Below are 22,444 nucleotides of genomic sequence, written 5' to 3' on the forward strand. Positions count from 1 at the left end.
ATTACCCGTGACTATTCGCACGACAACCACATATTACATATTACCACAACCACAATATCTTAAGTATGAATTATATTCATTTTCGATAATATTTGATATATACCATTGAACTGTCAGCAATCCATTTAAATTGAAAAAAAAATATTGTATATTAATCATAGCAGGGTCCAGTCGCAAGTATTATATTGAATGGTAGTTCTATAATAACTTGGGTTGGTTCAAGTGTCAATCCTTTTTAAAATTATATTTCAATAGGTTACATTTCGAAAATTGCTATCTTTCTTAAAGAAAGATTCTGAGTTTAAGGTATAGATTTGTGAAAGCTTAACAAATAATGTAAAGTTTGAGATCGTATCTTTGTGTACGTCTGATTAATAACTCCACTTAGGCTCAATAACAAATAGGCCGACCTTAACCGTGAAATATCTTAACATTCTGATACTTTAGATAGCTATTAGTTTAGTACATTATTTATTGAGTTATTAGTTATCTTCAAAATCTCGAGTTTTGGGTGAAGTTTCTATTACTCATAAGATGAATTAAAAGTCAATATTTGGTAATTATTAATAATTGGACAAAGCCGCGTGATATTGGAACGCGAATATTATCAACAACGACATTAAAAACATGACAACGACATCTATTACAACAGTTGTAGGATTGGTAATTTATTATCACAACATCTAAGGTATGACGCAGGCGGAAAAAAGCTGAATAAAAACAATGCATTTTCAGTGACAATTTACAGAAATTTATATAATTGTTATATGTTAACACAGCAATGTTCCCCCCCCCCTCCGTTAAAACACACACACACACAAAACACATATATACTTCAGGATGAAATCGAAATACAAATTTATATTGTAAGCAAGAAACTAATTAATCGGGAATGAAAGAACCCCGAGGAACCAAACGTTAAGCACATTGAGATTCAGTTTATGAAAAAAATATGTTCCGATTTATGTTTTATTGTAATAGTTTCACCTTGGAGGTCATCAACAGGTTCTAACAGTTGTGATGATCGTTTGAAACATATTGGTAATATAAGTAACTAAACGAAATATAAATACGAACATATGGGTTTTGCGACAGTTAAAATATTTATATACTTAAAGGCAGGAAAAGGAGCTTTGTGTAATACAATAATTGATCTTAATTTTTGAAATCATTTTTTAGTGTTATGTTTGTATTGACAGTATTCAACGTATTTTTATTACAATGATCCATATTTAAAATCTCCATTATTCGACTTAAACATGAAAGTGCAAAGACATGTATAGTTTAATCAAAAGTTTTAAATCGTGCATTAATAACATTTTATTAAAATATTCATTCTAAGTCAATACATATATTACACTTCAACATAATTTACTGCCAATACTTAGGTTCGGTTATGTGCAGAAGAAAAGTGCAAATGAATGTGTCAGGTTCGTCGTAACTCTATACTGTTAATGATATATTTAGAAGACTGGAAGTGTAGACCTCTTCGATAGTTTTTTGATATTATAGTTTATATTACTAGTTTAAACAAGTTTATGCGGCTCGGCATTGCACGGCACATTGTGGACATGCAAAAATGGCAAGGACAATTTATTTTAATTCTTATTGTTTACAATTTTGTCTTTTGTTGTCGTAACAAAGCAATAAACTGAATAAGACACGACCCGGATTGTTTTTCGATCGAATGAAATATATTTAAATAGTGTAAAGAGGTCGTTGGAAAAGTATTTGTTCTTATTTGATAGTAATATTCACGTTATAGTTCATTATGAATATACACTACCCAATATTCGTTTCGGCCCTACTAAAGCTACTACCAAAGTGCTCTAATAAAGGCCTTCAAATTTGTAGGAACATATATAACGTGCTTTAATAAAGACCTTCAAATTTGTAGGAACAGATATAACGTGCTTTAATAAAGGCCTTCAAATTTGGAGGAACTGATATAACGCGCTTTAATAAAGACCTTCAAATTTGTAGGAACAGATATAACGCGCTTTAATAAAGGCCTTCAAATTTGTAGGAACTGATATAACGTGCTTTAATAAAGGCCTTTAAATTTGTAGGAACAGATATAACGTGCTTTAATAAAGGCCTTCAAATTTGTAGGAACAGATATAACGGGCTTTAATAAAGGCCTTCAAATTTGGAGGAACTGATATAACATGTTTTAATAAAGGCCTTCAAATTTGTAGGAACAGATATACCGTGCTTTAATAAAGGCCTTCAAATTTGTAGGAACAGATATAACGTGCTTTAATAAAGGTCTTCAAATTTGTAGGAACAGATATAACGTGCTTTAATAAAGGCCTTCAAATTAGTAGGAACAGATATAACGTGTTTTAATAAAGGCCTTCAAATTTGTAGGAACAGATATAACGGGCTTTAATAAAGACCTTCAAATTTGTAGGAACAGATATAACGTGCCCTAATAAAGGCCTTCAAATTTGTAGGAACTGATATAACGTGCTTTAATAAAGACCTTCAAATTTGTAGGAACTGATATAACGTGCTTTAATAAAGACCTTCAAATTTGTAGGAACAGATATAACGCGCTTTAATAAAGGCCTTCAAATATGTAGGAACAGATATAACGGGCTTTAATAAAGACCTTCCAATTTGTAGGAACAGATATAACGGGCTATAATAAAGACCTTCAAATTTGGAGGAACAGATATAACTTGTTTTAATAAAGGCCTTCAAATTTGTAGGAACAGATATAACGTGCTTTAATAAAGGCCTTCAAATTTGTAGGAACAGATATAACGGGCTTTAATAAAGACCTTCAAATTAGTAGGAACAGAAATAACGGGCTTTAATAAAGACCTTCAAATTAGTAGGAACAGATATAACGTGTTTTAATAAAGGCCTTCAAATTTGTAGGAACAGATATAACGGGCTTTAATAAAGACCTTCAAATTTGTAGGAACAGATATAACGTGCCCTAATAAAGGCCTTCAAATTTGTAGGAACAGATATAACGTGCTTTAATAAAGGCCTTCAAATTTGGAGGAACAGATATAACGCGATTTAATAAAGGCCTTCAAATTTGTAGGAACAGATATAACGTGTTTTAATAAAGGCCTTCATATTTGAAGGAACTGATATAACGGGCTTTAATAAAGACCTTCAAATTTGTAGGAACAGATATAACGGGCTTTAATAAAGACCTTCAAATTTGTAGGAACAGATATAACGGGCTTTAATAAAGACCTTCAAATTTGTAGGAACAGATATAACGTGTTTTAATAAAGGCCTGCAAATTTGTAGGAACAGATATAACGAGCTTTAATAAAGACCTTCAAATTTGTAGGAACAGATATAACGTGCCCTAATAAAGGCCTTCACATTTGTAGGAACAGATCTAACGTGCTTTAATAAAGGCCTTCAAATTTGTAGGAACAGATATAACGCGCTTTAATAAAGGCCTTCAAATTTGTAGGAACAGATATAACGTGTTTTAATAAAGGCCTTCATATTTGGAGGAACTGATAAAACGTGCTTTAATAAAGGCCTTCAAATTTGTAGGAACAGATATAACGTGCTTTAATAAAGGCCTTCAAATTTGTAGGAACATATATAACGGGCTTTAATAAAGGCCTTCAAATTTGTAGGAACAGATATAACGCGCTTTAATAAAGGCCTTCAAATTTGTAGGAACAGATATAACGCGCTTTAATAAAGGCCTTCAAATTTGTAGGAACTGATATAACGAGTTTTAATAAAGGCCTTCAAATTTGGAGGAACAGATATAACGCGCTTTAAAAAAAGTCCTTCAAATTTCTAGGAACAGATATAACGTGCTTTAATAAAGACCTTCAAATTTGTAGGAACAGATATAACGCGCTTTAATAAAGGCCTTCAAATATGTAGGAACAGATATAACGGGCTTTAATAAAGACCTTCCAATTTGTAGGAACAGATATAACGGGCTATAATAAAGACCTTCAAATTTGGAGGAACAGATATAACTTGTTTTAATAAAGGCCTTCAAATTTGTAGGAACAGATATAACGTGCTTTAATAAAGGCCTTCAAATTTGTAGGAACAGATATAACGGGCTTTAATAAAGACCTTCAAATTAGTAGGAACAGAAATAACGGGCTTTAATAAAGACCTTCAAATTAGTAGGAACAGATATAACGTGTTTTAATAAAGGCCTGCAAATTTGTAGGAACAGATATAACGGGCTTTAATAAAGGCCTTCAAATTTGTAGGAACAGATATAACGTGCCCTAATAAAGGCCTTCAAATTTGTAGGAACAGATATAACGTGCTTTAATAAAGGCCTTCAAATTTGGAGGAACAGATATAACGTGTTTTAATAAAGGCCTTCATATTTGAAGGAACTGATATAACGGGCTTTAATAAAGACCTTCAAATTTGTAGGAACAGATATAACGGGCTTTAATAAAGACCTTCAAATTTGTAGGAACAGATATAACGGGCTTTAATAAAGACCTTCAAATTTGTAGGAACAGATATAACGTGTTTTAATAAAGACCTGCAAATTTGTAGGAACAGATATAACGAGCTTTAATAAAGACCTTCAAATTTGTAGGAACAGATATAACGTGCCCTAATAAAGGCCTTCACATTTGTAGGAACAGATATAACGTGCTTTAATAAAGGCCTTCAAATTTGGAGGAACAGATATAACGCGCTTTAATAAAGGCCTTCAAATTTGTAGGAACAGATATAACGTGTTTTAATAAAGGCCTTCATATTTGGAGGAACTGATAAAACGTGCTTTAATAAAGGCCTTCAAATTTGTAGGAACAGATATAACGTGCTTTAATAAAGGCCTTCAAATTTGTAGGAACATATATAACGGGCTTTAATAAAGGCCTTCAAATTTGTAGGAACAGATATAACGCGCTTTAATAAAGGCCTTCAAATTTGTAGGAACAGATATAACGCGCTTTAATAAAGGCCTTCAAATTTGTAGGAACTGATATAACGAGTTTTAATAAAGGCCTTCAAATTTGGAGGAACAGATATAACGCGCTTTAAAAAAAGTCCTTCAAATTTCTAGGAACTGATATAACGTGTTTTAATAAAGGCCTTCAAATTTGTAGGAACAGATATAACGTGCTTTAATAAAGGCCTTCAAATTTGTAGGAACAGATATAACGCGCTTTAATAAAGGCCTTCAAATTTGGAGGAACAGATATAACGTGTTTTAATAAAGGCCTTCAAATTTGGAGGAACAGATATACCGTTCTTTAATAAAGGCCTTCAAATTTGTAGGAACAGATATAACGCGCTTTAATAAAGGCCTTCAAATTTGGAGGAAAAGATATAAAGTGTTTTAATAAAGGCCTTCAAATTTGGAGGAACAGATATAAAGCGCTTTAATAAAGGCCTTCAAATTAGAAGGAACAGATATAACGCGCTTTAATAAAGGCCTTCAAATTTGGAGGAACAGATATAACGTGTTTTAATAAAGGCCTTCAAATTTGTAGGAACAGATATAACGTGTTTTAAAAAAGGCCTTCAAAGTTGTAGGAACAGATATAACGCGCTTTAATAAAGGCCTTCAAATTTGGAGGAACTGATATAGCGCGCTTTAATAAAGGCCTTCAAATTTGTAGGAACAGATATAACGTGTTTTAATAAAGGCCTTCAAATTAGTAGGAACAGATATAACGTGTTTTAAAAAAGGCCTTCAAAGTTGTAGGAACAGATATAACGCGCTTTAATAAAGGCCTTCAAATTTGGAGGAACTGATATAGCGCGCTTTAATAAAGGCCTTCAAATTTGTAGGAACAGATATAACGTGTTTTAATAAAGGCCTTCAAATTAGTAGGAACAGATATAACGTGCTTTAATAAAGGCCTTCAAATTTGGAGGAACAGATACAACGTGTTTTAATAAAGACCTTCAAATTTGTAGGAACTGATATAACGTGCTTTAATAAAGACCTTCAAATTTGTAGGAACATATATAACGGGCTTTAATAAAGGCCTTCAAATTTGGAGGAACAGATATAACGTGTTTTAATAAAGGCCTTCAAATTTGGAGGAACAGATATTCCGTTCTTTAATAAAGGCCTTCAAATGTGTAGGAACAGATATAACGTGCTTTAATAAAGGCCTTCAAATTTGTAGGAACAGATATAACGCGCTTTAATAAAGACCTTCAAATTAGTAGGAACATATATAACGTGCCCTAATAAAGACCTTCAAATTTGTAGGAACAGATATAACGTGCTTTAATAAAGGCCTTCAAATTTGGAGGAACAGATATAACGTGCTTTAATAAAGACCTTCAAATTTGGAGGAACAGATATAACGCGCTTTAATAAAGGCCTTCAAATTTGGAGGAACAGATATAACGTGTTTTAATAAAGGCCTTCAAATTTGTAGGAACAGATATAATGTGTTTTAAAAAGGGCCTTCAAAGTTGTAGGAACAGATATAACGCGCTTTAATAAAGGCCTTCAAATTTGGAGGAACTGATATAGCGCGCTTTAATAAAGGCCTTCAAATTTGTAGGAACAGATATAACGTGTTTTAATAAAGGCCTTCAAATTAGTAGGAACAGATATAACGTGTTTTAAAAAAGGCCTTCAAAGTTGTAGGAACAGATATAACGCGCTTTAATAAAGGCCTTCAAATTTGGAGGAACTGATATAGCGCGCTTTAATAAAGGCCTTCAAATTTTTAGGAACAGATATAACGTGTTTTAATAAAGGCCTTCAAATTAGTAGGAACAGATATAACGTGCTTTAATAAAGGCCTTCAAATTTGGAGGAACAGATATAACGTGTTTTAATAAAGACCTTCAAATTTGTAGGAACTGATATAACGTGCTTTAATAAAGGCCTTCAAATTTGTAGGAACTGATATACCGTGCTTTAATAAAGACCTTCAAATTTGTAGGAACTGATATAACGTGCTTTAATAAAGACCTTCAAATTTGTAGGAACTGATATAACGTGTTGTAATAAAGACCTTCAAATTTGTAGGAACAGATATAACGTGCTTTAATAAAGGCCTTCAAATTTGGAGGAACAGATATAATGCGCTTTAATAAAGGCCTTCAAATTTGTAGGAACAGATATAACGTGTTTTAATAAAGGCCTTCAAATTTGTAGGAACTGATATAACGTGCTTTAATAAAGGCCTTCAAATTTGTAGGAACTGATATAACGTGCTTTAATAAAAGCCTTCAAAGTTGTAGGAACAGATATAACGTGTTTTAAAAAAAGGCCTTCAAATTTGTAGGAACAGATATACCGTGTTTTAAAAAAGGCCTTCAAAGTTGTAGGAACAGATATAACGTGTTTTAATAAAGTGTGGGTATTTATCAAATAGTTATATACATTAAAACTGAAAATAGCCACAGGTATCGTTATGATTTTTTTTAAATATACATTCCATTCGACGAGTTTCTATTTACATAGATAGTGTGCTCGTCACTTTTATAAACGACACATTGTAAATATTTCAATTTGTGTGTTATTATTTCATAGAAAACGGAACAAGGGCAAGTCAATAATGCCTTCTTTAACAGACATTAAACATGCTGTTTGTGATGTTATTATAGATACTCTGGTATTTGTTTTGTCACTTTTGTCACGAACATTTCCCTTCACCACATTTCATTTTTGAATGTCAAATATGCGTTAAGGATATACATATGTATTTAAATGCTTACAATGATGAAGAAAATCAGAACAAATTTTGCAGCAAACACGTATTTACATTTCGTATACGTTCGGTTATAATTTACTTAGTGCGAATAAATAAATGCAAAATGAAACTTTGATTGTGTACACAAGATATAATTCAACAAAGATTTTACTTCCCTTTCTATGAAAACTGCAGAACTGCTGTAGCTTTAGTGCATGCAATTATTTGTATAGTAAATTATTCATGCTGATAAATGGCTGATAAATAATTCTTATTCAGGAAGAAGTGACGTGTTCATTAAGAAGATATATTTATGTTAATATCATATACGTTAGCATAAACATTCCCGAAGCATTAACTAAGTAAACAGTCAATCGTATTGGTCTCAAGCCTTTCAATTTTTGTCTTTATTTTTAATAACCTTTGTCTCTATACTTATAAATCAATTTTAATAGATTAAGCAAAATAGTGTATACACTTTGCATTTACATCAATTATGTACATAGTGTTTTAGGCGTTTAGGTCAATATTTGAATTTAAAGTCGTGATCATTATATTGCACGTATTTCATTTCAAAAGAAGCTCTTCAATAAACTACTTTCCTAAGATTGTCCCTGTCCAAGGACGATAAAGAATAAGATTTGATTCAAATTAACTGCGTATTGAATAAGAATGCGCTGTATTGTGTATTAGTTCAATAAGTTTAGCGTATTGATCGGATTGTTATATCTTATTATTTATCATTTCTACCGGCAGAAATAAAAGCATTAAAATCTTTCAATATTTTGAATCAGGGTCAATATTTAAAGCATATCAATGGAGTTCACTTTTTCTTCTTCTCTGACAGATATTAAAGAAAAATAATGAATATTAAATTTTCTAATAACGTTTTCCAATACAGTATTATTCACTGACAACTCGAAACTGGGAGTCGGAATGAGCCAATAGTAATATTAATATAAAACTAAAACAGGTAATGCACATTTGCATTTACATTTTTATACGTAAAAATATATCGCCTGATCCTGGTTTGCTCTGTTATTTATTTCCCAAGATCCTGGTTTGTAAGCATGCATAATATTGTAATATCTCCCTAGATCCTGGTTTGTACTTATGTATACTATTATAATATCTCGCCAGATCCTGGTTTGTACTCATGTATAATATTGTAATATCTCCCTAGATCCTGGTTTGTACACATGTATAATATTGTAATATCTTGCCAGATCCTGGTTTGTACTCATGTATAATATTGTAATTTCTCGCCAGATCCTGGTTGGTTTGTACTCATGTATAATATTGAAATTTCTCGCCTGATCCTGGTTTTTACTCATGTAAAATATTGTAATATCTCGCCTAAACCTGGTGTTTACTCATGTATAATATTTAATAAATCGTCTATTTCTCGTTTGTACTCATGTATACTATTAAATATCTCGCCTGATCCTGGATTGTACTCATATATTTAATATTGTAATATATCGCCCGAGCCTGGTTTGAACTCATATAAAACATTGTAATATCTCGTCAGATCCTTGTTTACACTCATTTATAATCTTGTAATATCTCACAAGATCCTGGTTTGTACTCAAGTTTAATATGTAATATATCACCTGATCCTTGTTTGTCCTCATAAATAATATTTTAATATCTCGCCAGATCCTGGTTTGTACTCATGTATAATATTGTAACATATCACCTGATCCTTGTTTGTCCTCATGAATAATATTGTAATATATCGCCTGATCCTGGTTTGTACTCATGTATAATATTGTAATATCTCGCCAGAGGCTGGTTTGTACTCATGGGTATATGTAATATATCGCCTGATCCCGTTTTGTGCTCATGTAAAGTATTGTAATATCTCGCCAGAAACTGGTTTGTACTCATGTATAATATTGTAATATCTCGTCAGATCCGGGTTTTTACTCATGTATGATACTGTAATATCTCGCCAGATCCTGGTTTACACTCATGTATAATATTGTAATATATCGCCAGAACCTGGTTTGTACTCATGTATAATATTGTAATATCTCGCCAGATCCTGGTTTGTACTCATGTATACTATTATAATATCTCGCCAGATCCTGTTTTGTACTCATGTATAATATTGTGATATCTCGCCAGATCCTGGTTTGTACTCATGTGTCATATTGTAATATCTCGCCAGATCCTGGTTTGTACTCATGTGTAATATGTAATATATCGCCTGATCCTTGTTGTCCTCATGTGTAATATTGTAATATCCCGCCGGAACCTGGATTTTACTCATGTAAAATATTGTAATATCTCGTCAGATCCGGGTTTGTACTCATGTATGATACTGTAATATCTCGCCAGATCCTGGTTTAAACTCATGTATAATATTGTAATTTATCGCCAGAACCTGGTTTGTACTCATGTATAATATTTTAATATCTCGCCAGATCCTGGTTTGTACTTATGTACGATATTGAAATATCTCGCCTGATCCTGGTTTGTACTCTTGCATAATAGTGTAATATCTCGCCAGATCCTGGTTAGTACACATGTATAATATTGTAATATCTCCCTAGATCCTGGTTTGTACTCATATATGATACTGTAATTTCTCGCCAGATCCAGGTTTGTACTCATATATAATATTGAAATATATCGCCAGATCCTGGCCTGTCCTCATGTATAATATTGTTATATCTCGCTAGATCCTGGTTTGTACTCATGTGTTACATGTTATATATCGCCTGATCCTTTTTTGTCTTCATGTATATAAATGTAATATCTCGCCATATCCTGGTTTGTACTCATGAATGGTATTGTAATATTTCGCCAGATCCTGGTTTTTACTCACGGGCGGAGACGATAATCATTATTGCGGGAACGAATTTCTATAGTAAAATGTTACTATTTATAGTAACATGTGTATTATTGTAAAATATCGCCTTATCCTGATTGGTCCTCGTGTATAATATTGTAATATCTCGCCAGAACCTGGTTTGTTCTCATGTGTAATATTTAATAAATCGCCTAATACTTGTTTGTACTCATATATAATTTTTAATATCTCGCCTAATCCTAGTTTTGTACACATATACTTTATTGTAATATCTCGCCCGATCCTGGTTTGTACTCATATATAATATTGTAATATCTCCCTAGATCCTGGTTTGTACTCTTGTATGATACTGTACTTTTTCGCCAGATCCTGGTTTGTACTCATGTATAATATTGTCATATCTCGTCAGATCCTGGTTTGTACTCATGTATGATACTGTTATATATCGCTAGATCCTGGTTTGTTCTCATGTAAATATGATACTGTAATTTATCGCCAGATCCTGGTTTGTATTCATTTATTATATTGTAATATCTCGCCAGATCCTGGTTTGTACTCATGAATGATACTGTAAAATCTCGCCAGATCCTGGTTTGTACTTATGTATAAAACTGCACTCTCTCGCTAGATCCTGGTATGTACACATTTTACACTTTGATATAGCGATTATGCCGCAGTTACTTCCCTTCGCAAAGAGGCCACAAAAATTTATCCTAGCGGGGAAATGTATTAAAAAACATATATGCATGAAATAAAAAGAAAATTTGTTGAATTCAGTGTAAGATCTTATTTTATTTCAACAAATATCCTCTATACCGTCGCCCGTGTATCGTGTAGAAATACATTAAATAAAACTTGAGCACGTGACATTTTTTTGTACATTTAAGAACAATTTCAACAGATTTTAATTCACAATGAGGGACTTATACAAGTGTGTTTTCGAAAAAGCAACGGAAATCTGTGTTTAGTGTTCACCACTATGCCACTCGTGAAAATATATTGTCTGTGACCACTCGTGAAATAAAGTAAGATCTTACACTGAATTCAACAAATATCCTCTATATTATTCACCAATATTTTTTATTCTTTTACCGATATGCATGAAATAAAATTTTATCAGTCCTTATCAATGAGAATACATTATCAACGTAATTGTAAAAAAAAGAATGTACTTTTATTGTCATTGAAGTTCATACTTGCTTTCCTTTATAATTTATGTTGTACTGAGTTGGTTATCATTAAATAATTAGAGCAAAAACACTAGCAAAAGTGATATCCAGCTACTTAAGTAGAGACCAAACACCTTTGGTATAAAGTATATGTATTGAAACATATTTGGTGGTTTCGTTTGCTTGTGTCCCCTGCATCGGAATGAAGCCAACACATGTCTTCGAAGTGTGTCTACGACCGTGTTGAATAGCATATATTTCTGGGTATTATCTTCTTTGTACAGTATTAAATAAATGTATTTCAATAATATTGTTTATATGAGAACATGCAATATGTGTTCCTTCAATACAATACAAATTCAAAACAGAATGCTAAAACACTAAACCAATAATGTTGTACAATAAATATTTTCATAAACATGCTCTTTTTATTTCATATTTTAATATGTGCCCTTTATATATGCCAGAAAAAATGTATACTACTAATTTAAAGGTGTGTTAAAATTCACCTACCCAAGTTCTGATAAAATGCACACTGGGCCTGTCTTGCGAACACGTCCAATTCGCTTCAGTCTTTGGACTCAATGTTGTCTACATTCTCGTCGTCAACATCATCAAGAAGCGGGTAAATTGCCTCTCCTAATGAATATTATATGATATTTGATGTGTGTGTGTGTGTCGTGACGGTTTTTGTTTTGATGGTTGTATAATAATACATTCAATGAATAGATATGAAGGTATACGTGGAAGGGACAGGAATACGCTAGGAAATTATTGCAAATATTAAACGAACTTTTTTGTTGAAAATTATTGTAAGTTGATATTGCTTCCCAGACATAGGTCAGCGTCAAAGGTCGATGTCACTTAGACATTTTCATGTTATGTGTCCGTCATCATTTGAGCGTTAAGATCTTGTGATCTTATGTGTCCCTCTTCAGTTGTGTAATATTAGTTTCCGTCTTATATCGAGTGCCTTTAGGCCATATATTTTAGGATCATGATGTTTTGATTGCCTCTTTCTAAGATTTTTTTTTTCTGCTTTTTGATGTTATGTTTTTTTTTTCTTCTTTTAGTGAGTGTACGGCATTGTGAATCTACGTGTCATCCTTCCGCTGAGTGTCCGTCTTCAGTGAAGTGTCTAGTAGGGTTTTCGAAAATATATATCCGTTTTCCGTGGAGTGTCTGTTCGGGTTTTCAGCGATATGTATCAATATTCCGTGTCTGGTAGGGTAAACGGTGATATGTTTCTGTTTTACGTGGAGTGTCTGGAGGGTTTCCGGTGATATGTGTCCGTGTTTGGTGAAGTGTCTGTCAGCGTTTCCATTGATATGTGTCCATCTTCCGTGGAGTTTCTGTTCGGGTTTCCGGTTATATGTGTTCGTCTTCTGTGGAGTGTCTGTTCGGGTTGCCAGCGAAATGTGCCAATATTCCGTGGAATGTCTGTAAGGGTTTCCGGTGATATGTGTCTATCTTCTGTGGAGTGTCTGTTAGGGTTTCCGGTCGTATGTGTCTGTCTTCCTTGGAGTGTCTGTTAAGTCTTGTGATGTTATGAATCCGTCTTCAGGTGAGTTTATGTTACCCCATATTATGCAATGTTTCCAATTTACATTTAGTGTTTTTCGGACATTGTGACATAATGTGTCCGTTTTCCATGGTGAGTAAGACCGTGCGGTGTTATGTGGCCGTCTGCCGATAAGTGTCAGGCCTCTTGGTGGTATGTGTCCGTCTTCCGTTGAATGATTGTTAGGCCATGTAATGGCGCGTGTCCGTCATCCGTTTTTGTTGGCAACGTGCTACAGTCTATTACAGATGCATCAATGTAATTAATTTCAAACAGACTATTATCATGAAGCTGTCATCATACATTACATAACATATTAGTATTGCAGTTGATTCAATTGAATTAAGTATGAAATGACACATGAGCCTTACCAACGAGTAATTTGATTTACAATGAACCTTATCTAGGTAAAATCTTAAATACCAGTCATTAAACCTGACTTTTTACAACTGACACTCAAATGCACAAATTGCAGATGAAGTGAGCGTTCGTAGTGTACATATTGTTGTTCTGTGATGCTGTAATCACATTTTAACAGTATGTTCGACTTTCTCCTCTCAGTGCCTCTTAACGCTATAGGGCTCTAATTAAACTGTTTGCTACCAAGCATGTCGTTTTAGTTTGAGAATTCTTCAGACTAAAACAATGCCACATAAGCCGGATAGACACTCAGCTGTATGTTGTTAGGTAGAAACAATTCAATAAATGTCCTATATATTGAACAGTAAATTGAAAAACTTTCACACGAAAAAACAATATCCCTCATAGTGTATATCGAAAAGAAAATGTACTATTGTACTAAACAAAGTATCAAACAAAGTATCGCATTTATTTGGAAAGCAAATACGTCGATGCTTTTGCAGAAAATCATAGTTTTGTTAACGGACTACGCGGTATAAATTTCGATATATCAACGGGACTTAACTGTAGCTTATATACATTTTGCTAATTTTATGAACGGTAAGTGATATCATCAAAATTGAATACGTTCGTTCTACTCATTACAATTTTATCGTTAAAGCATTGGGGCACATGATTTTGGTAATCCCTTTTAGCCATACGCTTGTGAATCGTATTGCAAGATCAAAACCTCGAGGCGCTTGAATGGTTGGCTTCGGAATAAATCCAATAGCTAGAGAAGCTCCGATATAATTCGAAGAGCTAGCATTCATGGTCAAATATCGTGGGCCAAACAATTCCTTTTTCTAGTTTATGGATAAGTATCACCGATTTTGTTAATTTTGAATATCTTTGATTTCCTGTAAATTGTAACTTTAGAAATGCAAGCAAATTCAAAAAAAAATATCTTATTTCATATTTTTGATCATGGTAACTGTCATATTGACAAAACTGTTTTTTTTTTTTTATATTGTTGTGCCCAGATCATTAAACACAAGATACATTGATTTAAGTTAAAATTGTTATTGTTGTTTACATTAATACATACCTAAACATTATAAGTGTAACATATTATATAATAATTGATCTTATTTAACACTTACTCGATTCCATTCAGAACATGTTGACATTCGAAGGGGTAAATATATCATGAATTGACTCTATATTTACATTTGTCAATAGTGCACTTCAGATAAACTTTACACCACCCTGTAATTGTAAGCATTTAGTGAAATTTGTCAACATATGCATGTTTTTATTTTATTCAACAATAGCTTTCTTCGATATGTTGGTGTTAAAATGCATTTGTTTTCCTCACCGCTGTTCCGACGTTATATTCATATTTATTGAATTATTTATCGTAAGTTTCTGTACTCGCACAATGGCAGCCATTTTGTTATTCTGCGCAACTTCCGCTTTTTTAAGGTCAAGTGCAGTTATGTATAAGGTGACTAATCGTTTTGATTTGTTTATGTTTACAAAACTTCGGGCAATTTTCAGATCCTTTTTTGTATCAGTTGCATGTATTTCGAAAATTGCGGCCATTAATTTATATAAACGTTCTATCAATTTGTTGTCTCTGCCATACTTTTTCTTGGCACTGCCAATGTTTTGGATGCCATTGCCATCATTTTTCTTGGCAGTAGCATTTTGCCAACCTACAATTTCTGTGCGAGTATAAAAGTGCCACGATTTCCGTTGGCAGTGAGTCTGAGTCAAGTCTTTAATCAGAGAAGAGCCACGTTATGTTTGATAAAGTCATAAAGCTGAGTTTTAACTGAAATGATAACGAAAGTCCCATAATATAACTGCGTAATATAATAATCACTCAGCAAACATATAACTTATGTGTATTTTACTAACGTTTAATTTTGATAAAATTGATAAAGACCTACAGTATTGACAGGACATACATACGTATTGAAGTTGTAATGCATTTACAACTGTATTGAGCAAGTAGGGTGACTTTTGTGTGTTATCTCGCCTAGATTGCCATTACCAGAACGAAATTAAAATCGCGTTATACTACAGAAATAACACCGCTAGATCCATGGTTAATATATAAATCAATTATATTATGTATAATATAATACGGTTTTTACGGAACTCGCAGACCAGCGAAACACAGTGACCTTTAATAAATATTAAAATATAAATACATACTATTACCGTATAAACAATTGTTCTCAGGTTGAGTGATGTTTTGCCTTTATTAATGCAATAAAACTGTTAACACTTACAAACTTTTTTCAATATGTGGTTGAAATTGGTACGGACTATAGAATATCTGCTTAATTTCAGAGTTTAGTCTGTCACCTGAGAGCCAATCTGAGATTGTTAGCACTGAGAAGTCCCCTACAATATTTTTATAATGATGCACGTTTCTTTTTTCCGACATAATTGTAGTTCTTTAATAACCATACTTAGAGACACTTTTCATTCATCATCTTTCTATGCTGTATTAGTTTTTTTTAAGTGTAAATGTTGCAATTATCTTGAAAATGCTTACCATTAGAACCAGAAGTTGGCTCAGTCTATTGCAAACCATATCATAAGTTTATGTCGCTCCCGTGGCATATTGCTCGTAAATAATTATTTAATTGTGTCATTGCACATATTGTTATCTGTCAATCCATTGTATATGGCGTGTGCTCTTTAAAAGTCTTTAACATAATCTCCTTCTTTTTCTAGGTAAAATACATATTTCATACATATACTATACGGCTTTATAAATACACAACTTTTGTGATATTTATGCGAAAAGCTAGAGTAGCTCAGTAGCAAACAGTTTAAACAATAATCCGGTTTACTGGGTTTAATACCCGATACTCCAGACAAAGTAGTCCAACATCGTATTAGTATTATAAATCTCTTACTTACGCCGTTGTTCTGAAGTGTGCATGTTACTATGACTTGAGAGATATAAAAATGTTTGAATTGTATTGTTTTGACATATTAATGAATATTATAACTTTATTTCCTTTACAAGTAATTGCGTCAGCCTTTATTTGGTCAGTTTATCTTCAATTACAATTCAATTTTAATGAGTGGAATCTGGCAAAATGTTGATATTATTTCAGCTTATATATATTTAAGTCGGGTCTGTATATATTATTTGTTGTTTCCTTTTCATGATTGCTAATTACTTTATGAAGACTTGTTACCCAAATTGATCCAAAACGGTGTTGAAATACAAACGAGGGATTTTGAAAGAGCCCTAACGTTTCTTGTAAGACAATTACAATTTGTAAAACGTGACCATTAAGCAGTCGCTTAAATTAACCAATTAGGCGTTGGAAAACAAATATAAACAGAAAAGCCCAACATTTTCTGCACTGTTTTGAAATAAGAAACTTTATGCAAATGTTCAGAATCAGTCCAAATACTGCACCGTCATACATAAGTGTCATTATATGTTGGGGGGTTATTAACAAAAGCCCCATCGGTAGTTATTATTTTATTTATAGTGAATAGCGTTTTGATATAAACCTTTTGAAAGGACACGTCTTTTTAGGCCGATGGATATTATTAAAACAACATAAATGTCATACCTAAGATTAGTTGAATCCTTAGTGAAATTCTGACTAGCTGACCGTTTCACGGCAATAGCCCCAACATATATATTATATGAATAAATCTTTGCTGCCATGTAAGGTATATTGCTTTTGTTCACAATAGAACGTTGGTTAACATGGTCGTATTTTACGGCTGTGTTACTTTTTAAGTTTTGATTAACTGTTGAAGGAAATAAACAATACAAAATGCCTTTGTTTTTTTTTTAAAGTAATGCGGCAGAACAATTTATGTAATCAACCGACATTAAAACGAAAATGGCGACCGAGGTAATATAAAATAAAGTTCGGGTTAATTTGAATGCAGAACATAGGGTAAAATGTATGTTTTTTCGGTTCGTACATTATCGATGATGCAATGATTTTCCAGAAAAAAAGAGAAGAAAACATTGGGTTTGAGAAATCATATTGAATCAAGAACATTACAATATCGTCAAATTGCAAATTGAATGTGATTTTTACTGAAGTTTTAAATAGTTAAAACAGGTGCTGTAGTATGTCATGCATCCTGAAATAAGAAAGAACGCGAATTAGTATTATCGGTAATGCACTCTTACATCAAATATATCAGTTAACACGTTTAATTTACATCAAAAGAGTAAATATCATCATGCCCTTTTATATATTTTCATCTTGTATTTTCTTTCTTTACTCAATTCCTTGTAATGTATCGTACTTGTACGGTGATTAATGCACTATATGTTCCATATAATGACTATCAACATATCTTCATACATGCTACACAAATTGATTAGCGCCACGTTCAAGTTTCTTCAAACTTTTAGGCAAAACAAAACTGATGTCGAAAGATAAAACAAGCAAATCATACGTACATTAAACTTTAAAGTTAATATAGCAGGCGATAGGAACAACAGTACGGCACTATATAACATTTAACACTTAAAAACATGCCAAATTCTCAAAAAAGCCTCGCACATACCGATTTTATGTTGCAGGGAATACTATTAAACTTTTATATTTTTAAAATAACATCAATATTGAGTTTTCTTTGCAATATGTTTTTATAATTTAAACAAGATTTGTTTGTTTTTGAAGACAGACATCCTACCGCCCAAATGACGCTTTACACATATCGATTTGATGCTGTGTTACATTGATTTTATATTGTATGCATTTACTCACATGGCCTACAAACAACTCCAACATCTTCGCTATGGCCACAATTGTGACTTGCCACTCGAGTGTGATTGCATGCAAGGATGTTCGTTTCAAGTCCAGAACATATCACGTCGTCTAACAAAATCGGCTGAGAAGCTACACCATCAGGAAACGCACTATTAAATGTCGCGCCAGATCTATGTAATGTTAACAGCAAAATTGTAACTTTAAGAGTGTTATAGATTGTATGAACGAACGATAAAGGTTTGTTTACGGGAAAACGTGTATTGCTGCATTAAATCCGGTTTGCCACTACTAATGGGCTCCAGTGCATGGCATATAATGATCTCAAACGAAAATAATACGTGTTAAATAAGGTAATATTTGTGTCGTTCAGATTTCTTTCAACTATTACATAAGTTTGCCCACTCGAGTCCAGCGCATTGCAGTTTTTATCATACATACGGACCTAACGATTTTAACTGATGACTTTGTTTCAATAGTTATTTAAGACAGGTTAAGAGCTGATTACAGTCTATGTTGGCATTTATTTGCACATCATGGTATTTCATCCGATTCAAAATACAATTAAACAAGCAAACAGTATACCGTTTTCAAGTATTGTTTCGTAGAGAAAATCATATGCTGTCCATACCTGTTAAATCCAAGCATGAAGCATACAACTGCTGCAGAGTTGGTACTAAATCCATCATCACACACTGTTCCCCAAACCGAGCCTAGCAAGGAAATCTCGATACGACCTTGATACTTATCGCTTCCGTTAACAAGCCGAACTGCAATTGTAATGGTTTTTCGATAGAGCGATACCATTTTTTTTAATAATCTAATGCTGTTCAATGTCTTGTGTCTCTACGTAAGCCTAATTGTTTGCTACGCCTTCGAGGTGATAAAAGGTCATTCAAACTCATAACGAACGATGTATATTGAAATAAGCGTTGACGTAGCGAAATGTAAACGAAAAAGTATTCATAGACTAGAACGTTTACAAAATGAAATATATGCACCTAGTTTCACTGGTTGAAGACCAACCACATGGATAAAACAATTTATCTTTTAACGCAGAGAAATTGCCCTCAAGTATATTTTAGTGCATTTTGTGTCAAAAGCATACACGAGCAAGAACATAAATTTAATTCCACATATAATATAAAAATACGTACACCTAAACGACGTTCAAACACTGCATCCCGCTCATATATGTGTTTTACTCTCGAATACAAATGATTAAACATGTACATATACTTTATTAATGAAAAAAGTTTGTCTCTTAGTACTTATGCATACACTTTTTAAAAACACCAAATAACTGCTTGTTTTCATCAAGAACATGGTTAATTAAATTGTGAACTACAAAAAGTATTATCCACTATTCTCAGTTGAAAGCTGACTGCAGTTTATACCAAACAGGTGTTTGGTGTGTTTTTCTCAAAAATCATATAAGTCTCAATTGACTTTGTTTACCGCTGATGTCCCCACAAGCCGCTCCACTGAAGCAAATGTCTACTTCCACAGATTGTCCTACGCAAGGTTTTGCAAGGGGACTTGCAATTGTGCACTGCCTTTCCCTGCGTTTAACGCTTTCACCACAGGTCACGTGACATTCGCTCCATTTACCCCAGGTCGTCCAATGACTATCTGTTAATTAATATATATATATATATATATATGTACGTTTGAATATAAACTTATAAATGTAATGGCAATATTTTGGAAAAAAACACTCATAACACTTAAGAAAAACACTTATTGTTGTATGTATGCAAAAGGTCCTTTTATTTCATAAACTAAACAGTCATAATTCTGCTTTTGAAACGCGCTCACTGAACTAAATAATAATGAAATACTTTGTAATTGCGATTCGGAATCACATTTTGTCACTAAAGTTTAAATCCAATATCGGAGCGGTAATAAAAAGTGCTGATATTTTACATCGCTATTCAACTAACATACGAACGCTAATTAATGAACATTGTCCTTAACAACAATGTACCAACCAGTTAATAGACCCGAAATCCTCGTTATATATAATTTTAATATGTTGTGATATATAAATAAATTTAATACACTAAACGAATTGTATTAATGGGTGAGTTAATTTCTTGCCATAGACAATTGAGCAATATCCTTTAAACATTATCATTGATATGCGTATATTACAACAAAGATTAAACAAAAAAACGATTAAAATTATACACGTATCTGTAGAACTTACTTCGAAAAGTGAGCTGAGTAATGTACTGAATAACTACGTTTTATGAAAATGGTGCTTGGTCATTGTACCATAAGCATATTTTTCACGAACTTAAGTGTCAAACATATGTTTGTTGGCTTTCTTAATCAATCAATATAGCATCAACTTTAAGGTTCCTGCAGGTTTCGAAAGTTTACTTCGTTTACGGAACGAGTTAGATTATATTACCTTCGCATTGCTGTACAATGCATATCTTATAACCGTTAGAATCGCCAAAACAGTGATCTCCAAACAGAGAAGGCGCTGGGTTGGAACAAGTTCTATGCCTGTGTTGCATACCAACGCCACAGGAAACTGAACAAACACTCCAAGATTCCCATCCACTCCATCCACCGTGAACTATAACAAGTAACGTCAAACATTAAAATGTGTACGTATATAAGGTGTATAGGCGCAATATAAGGCTACGATAATTAATTGTATATATCCTATATTGTTCACAATTGTAATTAGGTATTATGATGTCACTTAGAGTGCATATAATCAATGATATTCGGAGTTACTTATAGGGAACGAATTTATCTCAAAGATAACATGTATGCTTACAATTATTTAATACCAACTACTGGAACAACATCGTTGGCTAAGCTCGTTTTTGCACCGATATGCATACGGTTGGTAACATTAAGTGTATTCTTACCTTAATTAACTGTTGCTGGGGTCTTAAAACGATGTATCTTAAGTGACCTTTTTACGCTAGAGATGTATGCAGGTTTGGAGGTAAGACATATGATAATATATGCCTACGTATCTAAAAATTTGGCAAAAAAAAATAATACTGATGCTTTTGCGTAAACCCAATATTTAAAATCCGTAGATTTCGATTTTTCATTCCAGTTTAATAGATCCTTTTATAGGTATATGCAAGTCAAATGAACCAAAAGGTATGCCAAGTATTAAATGCAAGGATCTAATTCTAGGAAATCGGGTAAAATACCATTACAACTGCTACGTACCAAATGCTAATAACAAGGCGGGAGTTGGACAGGAGATTACATAATGTCCTCGTTTAATCATATGCATAACAAATAAATCCCAGACGGGGCCGATATTGACCCAACGAACAATTTGAAGGAATTCGATAGGAAACAACTTAACCATGATACAACTTTGAGCATTTCGATTTTTAACAAAACTAGTTATAAGTTGAATGAGTATTTTGGTGGTTATAACAAGGAAAGTGTAACATATTGATTGGATATGTGTAATTCATTCAACTTCTGTCGAACAAGGAACGAAGATCAGCATGCAGTAGATACCGAATGTGCGCATAATTTCGGCACGTTTGACGCCTTAAAATATGCTTTACTTTTTTGAATGAATGCTCGATAGTTCCAGACTAGTTGTATGTGGGCCATCCGGGCAACACGACTTAAAATGAAAGGTTCCATTCGATAATTTGTTACTTTTATTGATGCGTAGTGGAACTGTTGGTGTAAAAAAGTAAAGCTGAGTACCTGGACACGTTTGTAAAACACAAGTTTGAATGTCCGTCTCAGGTCCAGTGCAGTTCTTCCCGTAATGATTTGGAGCAGGATTTGTACATGTTCTTCTCCGCGTCTGGGTCATGTTTCCACAAGTTATATCACACGAAGACCATTTAGTCCATTCCGCCCAGTTGCCATTGGCTTAGAGAAACAAAGAGGTATAATAATGTTTATGCATTACAGGAAATACTTTATTGTATTTATAACATGAATATGGCTATACATTATAAAACAAAATACTTATATGTAAGCTCGGGATTTTTTCCAGATCATTGACCTTTCTATATTTATAGCATACAGTCATCAGCGAAAACAATACTTCATCATTAAGATATTCGTTGTTCTCTGACATTTTCGTTCATTTGTTTTACAGGCAACATAACTGAAAAACTATTTTCAACGTATAT

At 33.0% G+C, this 22,444-nt stretch overlaps 1 protein-coding gene across 1 annotated transcript in view; it reads right to left on the minus strand.

Annotated features, from left to right (window-relative positions):
• Positions 1-18,294: 18,294 nt before the first annotated feature.
• LOC128235725 (lysyl oxidase homolog 2-like) overlaps positions 18,295-22,444 on the minus strand; it is a 34,512-nt gene continuing 30,362 nt past the window's right edge. The window contains exons 12-15 of the mRNA XM_052950526.1: positions 22,008-22,178; positions 20,719-20,889; positions 18,934-19,072; positions 18,295-18,475 (exon numbers count right to left, since the gene is read on the minus strand). Coding sequence (XP_052806486.1) covers positions 18,295-18,475; positions 18,934-19,072; positions 20,719-20,889; positions 22,008-22,178 — 662 coding nt within the window. The remainder of the gene's footprint in view (positions 18,476-18,933; positions 19,073-20,718; positions 20,890-22,007; positions 22,179-22,444) is intronic.

The sequence above is a fragment of the Mya arenaria genome, chromosome 5 (genome assembly GCF_026914265.1).
Source record: "Mya arenaria isolate MELC-2E11 chromosome 5, ASM2691426v1".
In the NCBI taxonomy this organism is placed as follows: domain Eukaryota; kingdom Metazoa; phylum Mollusca; class Bivalvia; order Myida; family Myidae; genus Mya; species Mya arenaria.